General features: G+C 36.6%; 1 protein-coding gene across 8 annotated transcripts in view; it reads right to left on the minus strand.

The window, feature by feature from the left end:
- Positions 1-15,745, minus strand: part of PDE1C (phosphodiesterase 1C) — a 292,772-nt gene that overhangs the window by 29,738 nt on the left and 247,289 nt on the right. Inside the window, exon 17 of one of the 8 annotated variants that reach the window (XM_015541268.2) lies at positions 138-3,299. The exons of the other annotated variants lie outside the window; for them this stretch is intronic. Within the exon in view, the coding sequence (XP_015396754.1) occupies positions 3,286-3,299 (14 nt within the window). The 3' untranslated portion in view covers positions 138-3,285. Of the gene's footprint in view, positions 1-137; positions 3,300-15,745 lie in introns of those variants that run through there. 8 annotated transcript variants of the gene reach the window in all.

A 15,745-nucleotide genomic window follows, 5' to 3' on the forward strand; every position in this document is an offset into this window, starting at 1 on the left:
GGGGGACATTATGAAATCATTTCTAACATATAAGTCTCTGCCCAATGGTTAAGAATAGAAGAAAATATATATTCTATCTATCTATCATCTATCTATCTATCTATCTATCTATCATCTAAACAAAAGTGATCCATAACAGAAGTGATACTAAAAGACCAGTATTCTTACTCCCAAACTATGGATTATAAAATTGGTCTCCATCTATTTGTCTACATTCTGTCTCACGTCCTGTAATAATGTTGCTCTTTACTTTTCGCTTTTCAAATTTACTAAAGGCGTGGTTCCAGGTGGAAAATATAATACAATGGCTTTAATTCAGCAAATGAAATAAACAGGTACACTCCATTGTTCTTTGGCTCTTAGGTGTTTAGATACTATTTTACTGTTTATGTATATCAGGTCCTTAATGGGATCCTGTCAGATGTGTTCAATAGTTTTTAAAAGCTCCAAGAATGAAATGGATAATGGAAGAAAATCCATTTGAATTTAATGGGTTAGAAATGAGTCTCTTGCCTGCTGCCATAAGTTATTAGGGCTCATAACCTAAGAAAGGTTGGAGTGAATAAAAGATGGAACAAAGATCTCCCTATGGATGGATCATTATGCCATCAAAACATACCACATCATCAAAACCTGGATGTAGACAATTTGGTGACACAGGGACCCAAACGTTAGGGCCACCTGCACTGGAAAGCGTTCCACCCAGGGATATGTAGAAATTGTGTTTTGTCCATGGTGGAAATGTCCCTACTGCTTTCTCCACACACTGGTCAATTCAGGTGTGTAAGCCCTTGCTTTCTATGTGACAGCCTAACACTAAGATGCCGTACTCCATGCAATGGAAGAATGTGTGTCCCTTATCACTGTTCTTTTGGAAGTTGTTTCAAGAGAACAAAAACACCACAGAGAATGAGCTAGAGCTTTGGAAATACTGACTTGTTTTATCAATGTTTTATCTACTCCAGTATCAATTTATACCACAATAATACACATATTTTTTATTTTCAAAAAGTAGAATAATTTTGCATTTTTACTCAATGTCCCTTCAAAATACTTTTTCTGGATTTAAAAATGAGTTACATGGAGCTTTGTTTTTCCACACAGCAAATTCCAAGCAGAGTTCTCTACTGAAAGCAATTCTCTTCCCATTCTTTTTTAGCTAATTAATGACTCAAGGCAAATGAAAAACATTTCCATCTTTATAGGTGCTAGAAAAAATGGCTATATTCCTGTTTCTTTCTCAGATACTGTTTATTCTTACTTGTTAAGAGTATAAAAAGGAAATTGTAAGCTTTCTATTTTGACTGGCTGCAAAGCTCTACATACAAAAATACAGAATAGAAATGAGGTAAAAGGCTCCAAGATGAAAGATTGGACATGCACTGGTTGGCTGTATTTCAGTCCTATACAAAACCATATCACCTCAAAGAGCATAGTTTGCAAACTGATGTCCCATGGATTGAATGCAGGTCACAGGCATGCTTTTTTGGACCCACATAGTCTTTGGAAATTTCTGAACTCATTGCCAATATTTGAAAATTTGGAGAAAGTTTACATAAAATCCAAAGTATCTAGGATCCCCATTCCTACGCAACTCTAATCCTGTAGCTGACTAATAATTGCCCCCTTTCGACGGCACACACCTCAACATACAAATGACTCCAGTTCCTCACAGTCCCTCCTGTCCTTACTGCCTCGCTACTGTCAACTGCCGTTGATCGCAAGAACATATTATATGGCTTGATTTACTCAATTACTTGACCTATCAGGCCTCTGCTTTGGATTTGTGACCACATTATTTACTGTGGTCACTGTTAGGAAAGCAGAGGGAACTACAGAAAAATATGTGTCATTACAATGCAAAATGTAAAGCTGACCAAAGAACTCTGTTTAAATGTCAGTACACAACTGTCATTCTATTCAGATCGTTCTGTTGGGTAATATTTCAGAGAGGCAAGAGGCCCTGTAGACTACATACAGGGTCTCCTTTCTGTCTGAAGAAATAGCAACATTTTGCCTTAGGAATAGATTTTTAAAATGTTTTGGTGTTTTTAATGTAGAAATGAAATCTGCGACGGGGAATACGCCTAAGCCTACCATCTAGCTCTTTCTCTTCCTATTAGTAATCCCACTCTATCACCAGTATGCTCATGGAGTTTCCCCTTGGGAAGGACTCAAAGATTCCTTTGTGAACCATAACCATTTTTAAGCATCAGTTTTATCCAGATCAAAGCATTTAGACCCACAACATTACACTTCACTTATACTCCACTGGATTCCATTTCGACCTGGATTCAGGAAGTGTATCTTTATCCTTTTTCCATGCTATGTCCCTGATTCTTACTTTTGATTTGTGCTAAATTGTCTCTTGTGTGATATTTTTAAAGACTCACTAAAATGAGAAGAATTATCTGACATATTTCCCTGATACTAATTCCCTTAGCACTTCCCTGAATAGAAAGAAGAGTGATCAAGTGAAACCATAAATATGCAAAAGAAGAGGGCCGGCCAGTGGTAAAAATTTCAGTAAGCACTTAGTTATGGATGGTAACCAATGAAAGCAATGTGTTTCCAACCTAAACAGTATGGTCATTAGCTGAAACATTCAGGTTTATATTAATGAATGCAAAGATAAATAAAGTACTTACAAATAAAGAGTCCTATAGTATAATCTCTTTTAAAAAAAGAATCTCATATATAAATGGAAAGACGAGCATCAGAACAATTTTTAAGTATGAAAGAAAGTTGGAGAAAAAGAATGTTCCTGACTCAGGAAAGGAACAACCAGAGACTGGAATCATCATCTTAGCTGTGATGGAGGGCCAGCATGGCTGTCTCCACCATCAGCAGCCAGTACAAAAATAACAATTTAAAGTAACAGCATCGACAGTAATAAAATGGCGATTACTGTGCATGTGGCTTTTTCAGACCTCCCTCAGCATATCCAGGATGTCCATCCAGGCCAGACAGGTGCCTTGAAAGCCAGGGCATTGGCAAAGAATTCTGAGGAAGTCCCTTCATGTTTTGTTTCTGTTTGTGCAAAAATCTCGAGTTGTTTTATTTGTCTGGGGGAGGATTTCCCCAGAGTTCTTAGACCTCAAACCAGCTCCCAGAGAGCCATCTCTTGGAAGATGGCATGAGGCAAGGCCAAGTGTGGGGGACTTGTTTCTGAAAGTTGTACACCTTCCCCAGATATGGGTCTTTGTGAAGGAGAAGGAGAATGAAGAAGCTCAGCTAAAATGATGCAAGACATGGCAGCCTCTTTAATTGTATGTGAGGTGTGTTTTACTCTTCTGAATCTGAAAAAAAGAAAAAGAAAAAGAAAAGTGTCAATGCTGCCTTTCCCCCCTCCCCCACCTTCTCCACCCTCCAGGTCTGAGGAGAAGAAAAATCTGAGGAACAACAACAACAACAACAACAAAAACAAAAAAACAAAAAAACAAAAAAAAAGGAGAAGTATCAATTAAACATTTCCATACTAGTCATTGCTGTCTCCTTTGTAGTACAGTTTGTTCTGTTCATAAAGGGAAACTCTCAGTGGAGAATTTTAAACACTGGTTACACTCAAAATCTTACTAGTTACTTTAAACTTGACTATCAAACATTTGGTTCCCTCAATATGGATCTAAGATACTTTATTTTTGACCAAGATGACAGGGACTGCCTTGTTTGGCCAATATGCTTCAGGGGTCAGTGGGACTGAAAGGAATCAGATTCACTGAATGCCAGCCATTTCCATACCAAAAGCAATGTTCCCCTCTCAGAATTTTTGCCCTACCCTTAGAACCTTCCCAGAAAAGATTCAAAACAAGATGGGTCCCAGCTGAAATCATTGTGCAGATGGGCAAATCAACTGACTTCTCTACTGGGCCCAGAGTGAGGTGGTGGAGGAAGAAGACAAAGATGGAAACAGGACTAAATTAATGGAAACAGACAATGCTGGACTTGTTTTTTTTTGTTTTTTTTTTTTTTCATTTGGCATACCCTACCCCTATGCAACCTCACTGGGCTTGAAAGGAAACTCTAAAAAGCAAGCAGACAAACCAAAACCATTATGTTATTGCTTCCCCTAAGTGGTGCATGGTCTGCCAGCCACCATGCCTTATAGTTAGACAGGGTTCTCTCCTGTGCAGGACTCCAGGTGGGAGAGGAGTACAGTGGCTTAGGCTTTATGGATAACACCATCACCTACAGAAATGTCAGGAGTCAATAGTGGGTAAGGAACATTTCCTATTCAACTTTAAAGACTGAGATACTTTCCTAAATAAGACTTGGTTGAAATTAGACAGCAAACTAGTCGAGAAATAGGAGAGCCCTATCTGATCTATTGTAATTACTATCAACTCTCCATTTTCCAGGGGCCGTTGATCTAGCACTGCTGTTATTCCTCTTTCTTCATTCCGGTCCATTGTATGTTTACCTTCCATTAGCACCTTCACTTATTTGGGAGAAATACTTCTGGCCAATCAGTTTACTCTGATACTAGCTAGCACTGTCAGTGAGGGAAGTTGCCAGTTGCCTCTCTGCAACCTGCCAGTGAAGGAAAGGGGTGAAAAAAAAAAAGCTGAAATAAGGGCTGACAATTTCCCCCTTGATTCTAATTATCTATGCACAATTTGTTCTGTGTGGAAGTTGCAAGACAGGACCCCTCCTTAGGGCTCTGGCCCTGCCATTATCAGTTTGGGGTCATATGTATTGAGACTCCTTTTAGACAGTCATCATAGCACTAACCATCTTAAGAGATGTCCCCAGGTCCTTAAATACAAAACCAAATTTTATAATGATGATATAAGTTTGAGTTTTTAATGAATGATCAATTGGTTGGAAGAATGCTAGGGACAGACAGCTGGGGACTAGGACACCTGTTATACCCAGTGAGCCTCAATTAACCAACAGGGAAGTGATGCACGTCTTATTTCATGCAGCCTGGGTTAGCAGTGGCCAGATGTCCAGTCTGCTGGGTTCCAGAGATGGAAAGAAGTCCATCTAGGGTCTAAGTGGAACCCACAGGCCTTTGACAGAAGACCTTTCTCCTTTTCTGTTCATTGCTTATGAATGAGATGAGAAGTGGCTGGCTGTAAATCTCCATCCTCCTCTCCACAGTCTTTATTTACCCCTCCCCTCCACAGGGATGGAGGGGAGGGGTAAATAAAGGAAATGTGGGTTTAAGCTGCACCTGTGTTCATTAAGTACAGCCAACAGTAAAAGAAAAAGAGACATATGCTCTGTAGCTGGGTCTGTGACCTGAATGACTGCCATAGCCTTCCTGAACACATGCTCTCTCTAAAGTAGTTTCTGTTTATGAATCTTTTAGGGCACTTACTGTAAGGTGCTTCATATCATAGCTATCTGCAAGAAGATGTTCTACCCAGACGATAGACTCCTTGATGGCAGAGAATACATCATTTATCTTTGTAACTCTTTTTGCATATAGTACAATGCCTGACATATAGCACATGCTTAACCAATTATTGTGGGTTTTTTTTTTATTTTTTTAAGTTTATTTATTTTGAGAGAGAGCATGATCAGGGGAGGGGGAAGGAGAGAGAGAAAAAGAATCCCAAGCAGGCCTACGCTATCAGTGCAGAGCCCAATGTGAAGCTTGAACTCACGAACTGTGAGATCACGACCTGAGCTGAAATCAAGAGTTGGACACTTAACCAACTGAGCCACCCAGGCACCCCAACAAATCATCATTTTTTAATTGAAAGTGAATTAAATAAGCATCAGGTGGATGGAATAGATGCAGAAGCATAGTGATGAGTAAGATTCTCCACCTTTTTGGAAATCTGGACTTTCATAGCATGAAGTAAAAACTAAAAAGGAAATCATAAATCCGTTTATTTTATACTTTATTCAATAGCAAGGTGTGATATGTCAAAAATGTATATTTCCTGGGGTGCCTGAGTGGCTCTGTCAGTTAAGCATCTGACTCTTGATTTTGGTTCAAGTCACGATCTCACGGTTCATGAGATTGAGCTCCACTTTGGGCTCTGCGCTGACAGTGTGCGGCCTGCTTGGGATTCTCTGTTTCTCTTTCTCTCTACTCCTTCCCTGCTCTCTCTCTCTCTCAAAATAATAAACATTTTTTAAATATTTTAAAAAATATTTTTAAAAAATATTTCCTTTGAAGAAATTGCCCCATTATGTAGACTCATCTCCCAGAGAAGGGACACCTGCTGTGTGGGCAGCTTTGACATGGTCTGGAAATCAGGCTTGCTCCTCACTCACTCCACACTTCCTCCCCTGAAATTTGAGTGCCTTATATTTGCTTTGTTGTGGTTTGGTTTTGTGTCTTTGTTTTCAATTTAAACTAAAATTGGATAAGCATTTTAAGCTAAAATTGGGTAAGACTACAGAGTATTATGAAAATAAGGTCCTGGAGACAAGATGTAAGTGACCACTCTGTATTTAACTGAGATAAAGGATTATTTTTTGTTAAAGGGTCTTTGAATTCCATTGATTACAAATCTATGTTGGCTTTTTGGAAGCCATGAAGAGCAGTTAAACTCACCCACCTTTTAATGATTGATAAACTGAAATGGAAAATATCTTCACCTAACTTGGGATGATTCAAGAAAATATCTAAGTAAGTGCCATCCGTCCACCCACCCCTTAACCAAAGACTTTTCTTATGTCTCACAAAAGAGTAGCCATGGAGGCTCTGAATCCTGAAGACATGCTATATGAACTCATAGAGACATACTTACCCTACAGAAATTAATAACAAAGAATGTTTCAGCAACTTCATTTGGAGAAAAAGGAGCTGGAAATGTAAAACAGTGTGGTCCTGTTTATTCCACCCTTCCCACGCTACTCCTCCTACAGGTAAGTGGAGATGCTGTATGAAGCCACTTGTTTTAAAGATAATTGTTTTAAGAAGAGGCTTAAATTTCGATGTAACATGGTTTGACTCTAAAAATATGTTTATCTGTCATAATGTTTATTCCTAGATCATCTATGAGGCAGCCCTCACAGGAATCTGGCACCAGGCTTGAAAAACAACTGTAAACACTTCTCTTTTTCATTTTTCTTGGGTTTGATTTTTTCCAGCCTGATTCAACTATCATCCAAGCTTAATGAAATAAGCTGAGTTGGCTGAGAAGAGAGTTGGGATTCAAACCACATTTTCAGGTTCCAGAAACTCTACCATAGCTGCCTCCCTATGGAGTCGACTTTCTACAAAAATGACAAAATGATACAGTAAGCAACGGAAAGAACAAGGGTGGTAAAACATAACCCAATTTTAAATGTCTAGTAGAATTTCTGTGGGGCTTATAAGTGGGTCCTGGTTTTGTTTTGTTTTTTAATAATGAAGAAATGCTAAAAACCAAACAAACAAATAAACAAACAAACAAACAAACAAACATTATTTTAAATACAGCTGTTAGAATTTATCCAGGCACAGATTTCACTGTTTTAGGTCATAAGTGTTATTTTAAATGGTTATCACTAAATATCCAAAAGTATATATTACCTGCTTTCTCCTTGCCCCAAATGATAAGTGATAGGATTATAGTATGATTGTTCTAAGTTAATTTCACTGCATATAATACTAATGCTATAGCCCTGCTAAGACAGATGGGTAGATGGATGGATGACGGATGGATAGATGGATGGATGGAGAGATAAACAGACAAGAGTAAGTGTGTAAGTAAATTTATAGGCATATAACTTCCTGAAACCCTGCCTATACCTACATCATGATCTGTCAAAATTTACTCATTTGATCTAAATACACAGAATACGTAAAAAAGATGGTGGTTCTTAGCTCTAACACTTGCCCAATTTTTTTTCTTTCTTTTTGATCCATGGCATCTGTGCTATAAACTGAGAACAATGATGGTATTAAACTTTTATTCTGTAACTTTTCTGCCTTTTTTCCCACTTCATACAGCATGGTCTTTCTTTCCAAACTTAAAATTTGTGAATAACTCGCTCTCTTCTGTACCACACTGCCCAAGGTATTTTACTGCAGTTACTCTCTGTATTAAGAACTTAGTAGTTTAACATCTAAGGGAACAATGAAAACATTCAATTCTTCAACTGCTACAGAGCCTGGCCCACTCTGAAGAGGTAAGTAAACGTCAGGCACCAGCAGCCCCGACCACTCTTTGGTGCAGGTGAGGGTAGAGTTGTCTGTACACAAGAGTTTTGTTTCTGATCAGTCTTTGAATCTGCTATTTTTGAAGCCAAAAGAGACCAGAGACTGACCACAGAGACCAAGAAAGTCCTTCACAGAAAGTTAAATGAGGCTGGAATTTTATACCTGAAACATTATGACTGCTTTATGTTTTTCTCAATTTTATTAGTTTAGGAAAAGGAATATAAGTTTCAAAATAAGTGAAAGAAAAATATTTTTTCTCAAGCTTTCACTATGGTTCCAGAATATAAGATAAAAATAGCATGTATTATAGAGGGCTAATTCTTATGAAGATACAGATGTCATCACTTGAAGATGGGTGCCCTTCTGTGGAGAATGTTAAGAATAAACACAAAGAGGAAGCTTCAATACTTGGTTGATATTGCTTTTTTAATGGTTCTCCTAGAATGTGTGTGTCTAGAAAAGAAGTGGCATTAACAATGTAGACACTTGCTAGCTCCTGGCATTATTTCAAAGGAAGCTGTTATTTTAAAGAATTTTTATAATGTTAATAGTTTCTTTAGACAAATGCATTGTTACTTGTGTTTCTCTAATCTGTGTAGAATCTGACAGAATCTAATTTTTCTAGGGGGAAAACAGATAAATATTTATTTCATGAGTACTATGAAGTTATTTTTAAATCCTAAACATCAGTATTAAGGGAAAAGATTACATTTTCCACAGTTCCAAAATTATAATCCTTTCTGTCAAAATGGATTCCTTTAAAAATACAATGGTACATTAAGAGTGTAACGAAATGTCTAGAAGATAGAGTGAAACGATGAAAGCTTATATACCAGTAGTTCCAAGGGGAAAGTTGTTTAAAAAGATTAATTTTGTCATTACCAAAGAGTACATAATATACTTTCATTTGACATTTCTAGTATGTGGCTATTTGGTAAGAAACTGGAATCTAAATGGCTATGTAAAAAAAAAAAAGCATGAATTGATTTCAGAAGTTTTCTTTAGTATAACACAACTTAATTATTTTAAACCCACCAATTTTACATCACAATATTTGGATAATATCGCATATATACACAACATACATATATTGTATATATATATTTACAAAATTTTATGTATCTTATATGTATATACATATATATATTTCACTTGCTGTTTTGATACTACAAATGTGAATTTTAAAAGCACAAAAATGTATAGGAGTAGTAGCATGTCACCTGTTCTTTTATAATCTACCATGAGGATATCTATTATACACTGCTCCTTAAAAAGCATAAAGATGGGGCGCCTGGGTGGCTCAGTCGGTTAAGCGTCCGACTTCAGCTCAGGTCACGATCTCGCGATCCGTGATTCGAGCCCCGCGTCGGGCTCTGGGTTGATGGCTCAGAGCCTGGAGCCTGCTTCCGATTCTGTGTCTCCCTCTCTCTCTGGCCCTCCCCCGTTCATGCTCTGTCTCTCTCTGTCTCAAAAATAAATAAACGTTAAAAAAAAATTAAAAAAAAAAAAAGCATAAAGATATTCACTAAACCCAAAAGTATATAAAAATACATTGGTTTGAAATAGATGGGTGTAACCAAAAGAGCTAACTGTTCTGATTCACTGTGATTCATTGATCCTAGGACCATTTGTAAGTAAAAGGCTTTGTATTTCCATGTTCTCAAGAGTGTAAGTCTATAGCGAAAAGAAGCAGATACATTTTTGAAGCCCACCCCATTTGGCCACTTCCTACCCACATATCCTGGATTGGTTAATAATTTTCACCAAAATCCATCCAAAAAACAATTATTTTGGGTTTCAGCATTGCTTAACTCACAGTAACTCTTGTTGGGTCAACCGACAGCACAGCTTCTAAAATTAACATGAAAATAACACTTAAGCGTATCAACCAAAATGTTTAAACAACAAGGGGTGCCAGGGTGGCTCAGTGGGTTAAGCACTGGACTTCAGCTCCGGTCATGATCTCACGGTTCATGAGTTCAAGCCCTATATCGGGTGAGCCCCACCTCTCTCTCTCTCCTCTCTCTTTTCTTCTCTGCCCCTCATGTGATTCTCTCACTCTTCCTCTTTGCCCATCACTCACTTATGCCCTCTCTCTCAAAAAAAAAAAAAATGTTTAATCAACAAAACCCTTTAAATCTAACTAGTGAGATTTTATCCAGATGTGTGAGAATAACAGGCATCTAAAAAATAATATTCCAATCTCTCCTCCATTTACCAACTTTCTGTAGTTTTCCTTTGACAGGGACATTGGAGTGCAGCGTCTAGACACGGGTTATCACACTACTTGAGAAAATAAGAATGTAAAATGTTTTGAAAAACAAATATTTCACGGCCCTTCTTGCTAAACCATACCATTTACTTATTATTCATGCTCCACATGTTAATACATACACGTAAATTTGTTGCGTAAATGGGTCACAGGAGTTTTCATGGACAAATGGCTAAGGGAAATGGGATATTAATCAGAACATGTGTTGTTATGATGACTTATCTTGACTGGGACCCAGGGCACTCCAGATGTTTGGTCCCTGTACACTTATGGAAAATAACTCACAAGGATGCTGTATTTTCACATTGAAGGAAATTTCTTTATTAAAGAAACAGGCCTACTTTTTGTCAATACATAAAAGGCTACAGTGCAGTCTCTTCCCAGAACTAAGAAAAAAAAATGTTATCCTCTGAGAAGGAAAAAAGTAAAAAAAAAAAAAAAAAAAAAAAAAAACAAGGGTTGGGATTAACTATTTGTAGAAACTACCTTAAGGCAGCAGCGGTTGACCTCAGTGGCATGATCAACAGCAAGGTGTACTGCAAATCATTCATTCCTAAAAGCAGTTAAATACTGCAGTTCTACAGGTTTTGTTTTTCAAGCAAATCAGAAAGGATTCAAGTTTATGGTTTTGGTAGCACTATCTTGAACGTGAGAGAAAAGGACAGGGTAAGGTAATAGCTAATGTTACTGGAACTGTTCACCATCTTGGCCTTTTTTTATCCACCACAGTTCATGATCTGAGCATAACTCTGGATATGTGTAAAGTTTATGAAAATGTGGTAGGCTATTGTGGGGAATAAAAAACAATGAGGAAGAAAAAGAGACATCTGCCTTAAAAACAAAGAAGTTTCCTCAATATTAGACGAATGGAGAAAGAATATATATATATATATATATATATATATATGCCACATTTTATATATATATATATACTTTACACATATCAAGAGGTATGCTCAGATCATGAAGTACTCCTGTGCTTCTTGTGTTAAGCATCTGACTCTAAATTTCAACTCAGGTCATGATCTTGCAGTTCGTAAGTTCAAGCCCCACAATGGGCTCCACACTAGCAGTGTGGAGCCTGCTTGGGATTCTCTCTTACTCTCTCTCTGCCCCACTGCAGCTGACTCTTCTCTTTCTCTGTCAGAGTTAAATAAGAACTTCAAAAAAAAAAAAAAAAAGATAGCTCTTACATACAGAACAAAATTAATGAAAATCCAGAAAGCAGATTTCACTTCAAGAATTCTATGTCAAGAATCTTCAAGATTCCATAGTCTCTTCTATTACTCAATTGTCTTATTTGTAGCTTCTGCAATACAAATTGGGATAGAAGTTGAACTAAGATGGCCATTAAGACCACTGCCCTCCAAGAATTGTGAACCCATTAGAATTCTGAATAAAATTATATTAACAAGCTGCTTAGAAACAAAGCAATCTGTCAAAAATTGAGGGAAATATTAAATGAATACAAATGCCTGTAAAGTCCCCCATGGCTAGCATATATGGGATTGATTCAAATATGAGTGTACTGAAGATAAGTAAATGTGTTCAATTGTTTCTAAAGCTCTGCATGGGCCAAGGCACAGCCAGCATCAGCTACAAGTGATAATAAGATGCCCTGTGAGAAGAAAAGCATAGATGGGAACAATGAGGCAATAAAATGAGGCACTGACCACAAGCTACAGTTTCTTTATCCTGGGTTATTAAGACAACCTAACAACCACTGTCCTGAGTAGTGTGGGAAAAAATATTTGAACAAAGAATGAAGTGAGCATGATTCCCTGAGATGAGAATACTGAGGTCCAGGTATCTATGCAGATTCTAAAACTGGCCTCAACAAATGCATGCTTCCTGAATAATGATATATGTGCCAGTGTGTTTTTGCTTCTCAAATTTCTTAATATGAACTTAAGTCAAAAACTATCCCTGTTGTAAAGACAGACATGTGTCTCACTTCTCCATGCACCCTGCTGTTTGTCTGTTTCCTCCCTAGATTTACAGAGAAGGGCACACCTCCAGGCCTGTACAGGCCCCATCTATCTCTCATTACCAACTCCACTGCAAAGCACATCCCATCCTTAAGGCAACTAACAAAAAAATTCCAATTTTAGCTAAAAGATAAGAACATCAAGTGCAACTCAAGTGTATAGGTTCAGACTCTAGCCTTCCTCTGATTTATTAATAATTTGCCTCTATTATAATAGAACAAAACACAACTAACAAAGTCAAAGTCATGCGTTCCATTTATTTACCCACTTCCAAACTACTTTGATAGGATCAGCTAGATAGAAAACAGGAAAAATACATGCATTTCTTCAGTTGACTCTTGTGAGCCCAGCAGCAAGTCAAGGTCATGAGACACCAGACTTGTGAAGAATCAAATCACAGGCAAATTGCTTTAATGTACACAACAAACTTTTTAATCACAAGTAGTAGTTCTACAAAAACAAACAGGAATATTGGCTCTATTGCCTTTTATATTTTCTGCACTGAGATCATAAAGAGAATATGAACAACCTAAGAAATATGCAAAGAACATGGCTATAAGGCAATGAGCTGACAAAGTTGTGTCCTGACCGGCAAAGTGAAGTAGAGAGCTAAGAAATTATTAGGTGAATATAATATACAAGTGTAAAACCATCTCCCAACATATAAGTTCTGTTTGTTTCCTATCAATATGGTTTTTAATTTGGTTTTTAATTTACATTTCCTACTGGTGTCTATGATCTCCTAATGTACTTATTTGCTAGATGTACATCTCTTCTTGTGAAATGTTTAGATCTTTTGCATGTTTTTCATTAAGTTATTTATTTTCTTATTATTGAACTTTGAAGTTTCTTTATATATTTTGGTACAACTCCCTTTAACACATATAGGCTTTGCAAATATTCTCCCTCCGTCTGTGGGCCATCTTTTCATTCTCTTAATAGAGGCTTCTGAAGAGCAGAAGTTTTTAATCTTGATAAAGTATAATTTATCAATTTGTTCTTTTATGGTTTGTACTTTTGTTGTCAAACCAGGAAATCTTCGCCTAACCTGAGATCACAAAGAGTTTCTCCTGTTTTTTTAACCATAAGTTTTACAGTTTTATATTTTAAATTTGGGCTTATGATCTATTTTAAGTTAATGTTTGCATATGATGTGAAATATAGGAGATAATTACTTTGCATATGAATATATAATTGTTCCATCACCATTTGTTAATGACTACCTTTCTCCATGGAGAAATAATAAGTTGTCCATATACATGTGGATCTATTTCTGGACTCTCTAGTCTATTCTATTCACGCATTTGTCTATCTTGATGCTAATACTATGCTACCTTAATTACTATAGCTTTATTGTAAGTCTTGAAACAAGGTCTACCTTTTTAGTCCTTCAACGTTTCCCTTCTTTTTCCAAGTTGCTTTGTCTACTTTGGCTGCTTTGCATTTTCCATGTAAATTTTAGAATTGGCTTGTCAATTTCTACCAAACAAACAAACAAACAAACAAAAACCTGCTAGGACTTTAATTGGGATTGCATTAATCTGTAAACAATTTGGAGAGGACTTACATTTCCACTATCTCTAGAAAACCCCCCAGTATTTGGAACTAAAGAGTACACATCTAAATAGCTCTTAAATAAATGTAGAAATCAGAATGGAAATTATAAAGTATTTAGAACTAAATGTGAATACAAATGCAACATGTAAAACTTTTTGGCATACTACTAAAGTGGTACTTGAAGAGAAATTTATAGCACTTAATGCCTACGTTACAGAAAAAAAAAAAAGATCTCAAATCAGCGACATTAATTTCCACCTTAAGAAACTAGAAAATAAGGCAAACTCAACCCAAAAGTAAGCAGAAGAAAAAAATAATAAAGATAAGAAATCAATGAAATAAAAACAGAATAACAATGGGGAATATTAATGACAATAATTAGTAAAACTTATCCTCTAGCCAGACTGGTCTGGGAAAAAAGAGAAAAATAAACAAATTACCAATATAAAAAAAATAGATTATGTCATTACATATTCCACAAATATTAAAAAAGATAATAAAATAACATAAATACACCTATTTAATTTCACTATGACCTGTAAACATACTTTGCATGACTTGGATCCTTTTCAATTTATTCGGACTTGTTTTATAACTCACAGTCTGGTCTATATTGATAAATGTTCTGTGTTCACTTGAAAAGAATGTGTATTCGCTATTGTTGGGTGTTCTATGGATGCCAATTAGGTAAAGTTTGTTGGTAGTGTTGCTCAAATCTCCCTTTCCTTGCTGATTCTATATCTATTTATTCTATCAATAATTGAGAGAGGAATAATAATGTCTCTAAATAAAATTATAGATTAAAATTTTTTTGCAGTTCATTTTATGTATTTTAGTGCATAAGTATAAAGGATTATAATATCCTCTTGATAAATGGACAACTTTATCATGCAATGAACTTCTTGATCTCTGATGATAATGTTTGCAAGAAATCTACTTTGTCAGGGGCACCCAGGTGGCTCAGTGGGTTGAGTGTCCGACTTCGGCCCAGGTCACGATCTTGCAGTTTGTGAGTTCAAGCCCCACATCGGGCTTGCTTCTGTCAACATATCAGTGCAGAGCCTGCTTCAGATCTTCTGCTCCCCTCTCTCTGCCCCTCTCCTGCTTGCACTCTCTTAAAAATAAATTTTTTAGGGGGTGCCTGGGTGGCTCAGTCAGTTAAGCATCCGACTTCAGCTCAGGTCATGATCTTACGGTTCAGGAGTTCAAGCCCCGCGTCGGGCTCTGTGCTGACAGCTCAGAGCCCGGAGCCTGCTTCAGATTCTGTGCCTCCCTGTCTCTCTGCTCCTTCCCCACTCATGCCCTCTCTCTGTCTCTCAAAAATAAATAAACATTAAAATTTTTTTAAATAATTTTTTTAAATCTGTTTTGTAAGATATTAATGCAGCCATTCAATTTTTTTTTTTATTTTACTTATTTATTTTTTTTTAGTGTTAGCTTGGTATACCAATTTCCATCCTTTTACCTTTGGGATATTTTGTCTTTTTTATATAAAGACAATATAATTGGGTCTTAGAATCTGAAAATCTCTGCCTTTTTACTGGGGTGCATAGGCCATTCACATTTAATGTCATACCTGATATCAGCTTAGTTTTAAGTCTATGATCTTGCTATTTGTTTTCTACTCATTTCATATGTTCTTTGTTCCCTTCTTACAGTTTTTTTTTTTTTTACCTTCTCCTGGATTAAATATTTTTATGATTCCATTTTATCTCTTTTGTTGGCTTACTATCTATATGTCTTTGTTTTGTTATTTTAATTGCTTTACAGTTTATAGTATGTCTTTTAATTTATCTCAATCTACCTTCAAATGATATTACA

The sequence above is a fragment of the Panthera tigris genome, chromosome A2, assembly GCF_018350195.1.
Source record: "Panthera tigris isolate Pti1 chromosome A2, P.tigris_Pti1_mat1.1, whole genome shotgun sequence".
NCBI lineage: Eukaryota > Metazoa > Chordata > Mammalia > Carnivora > Felidae > Panthera > Panthera tigris.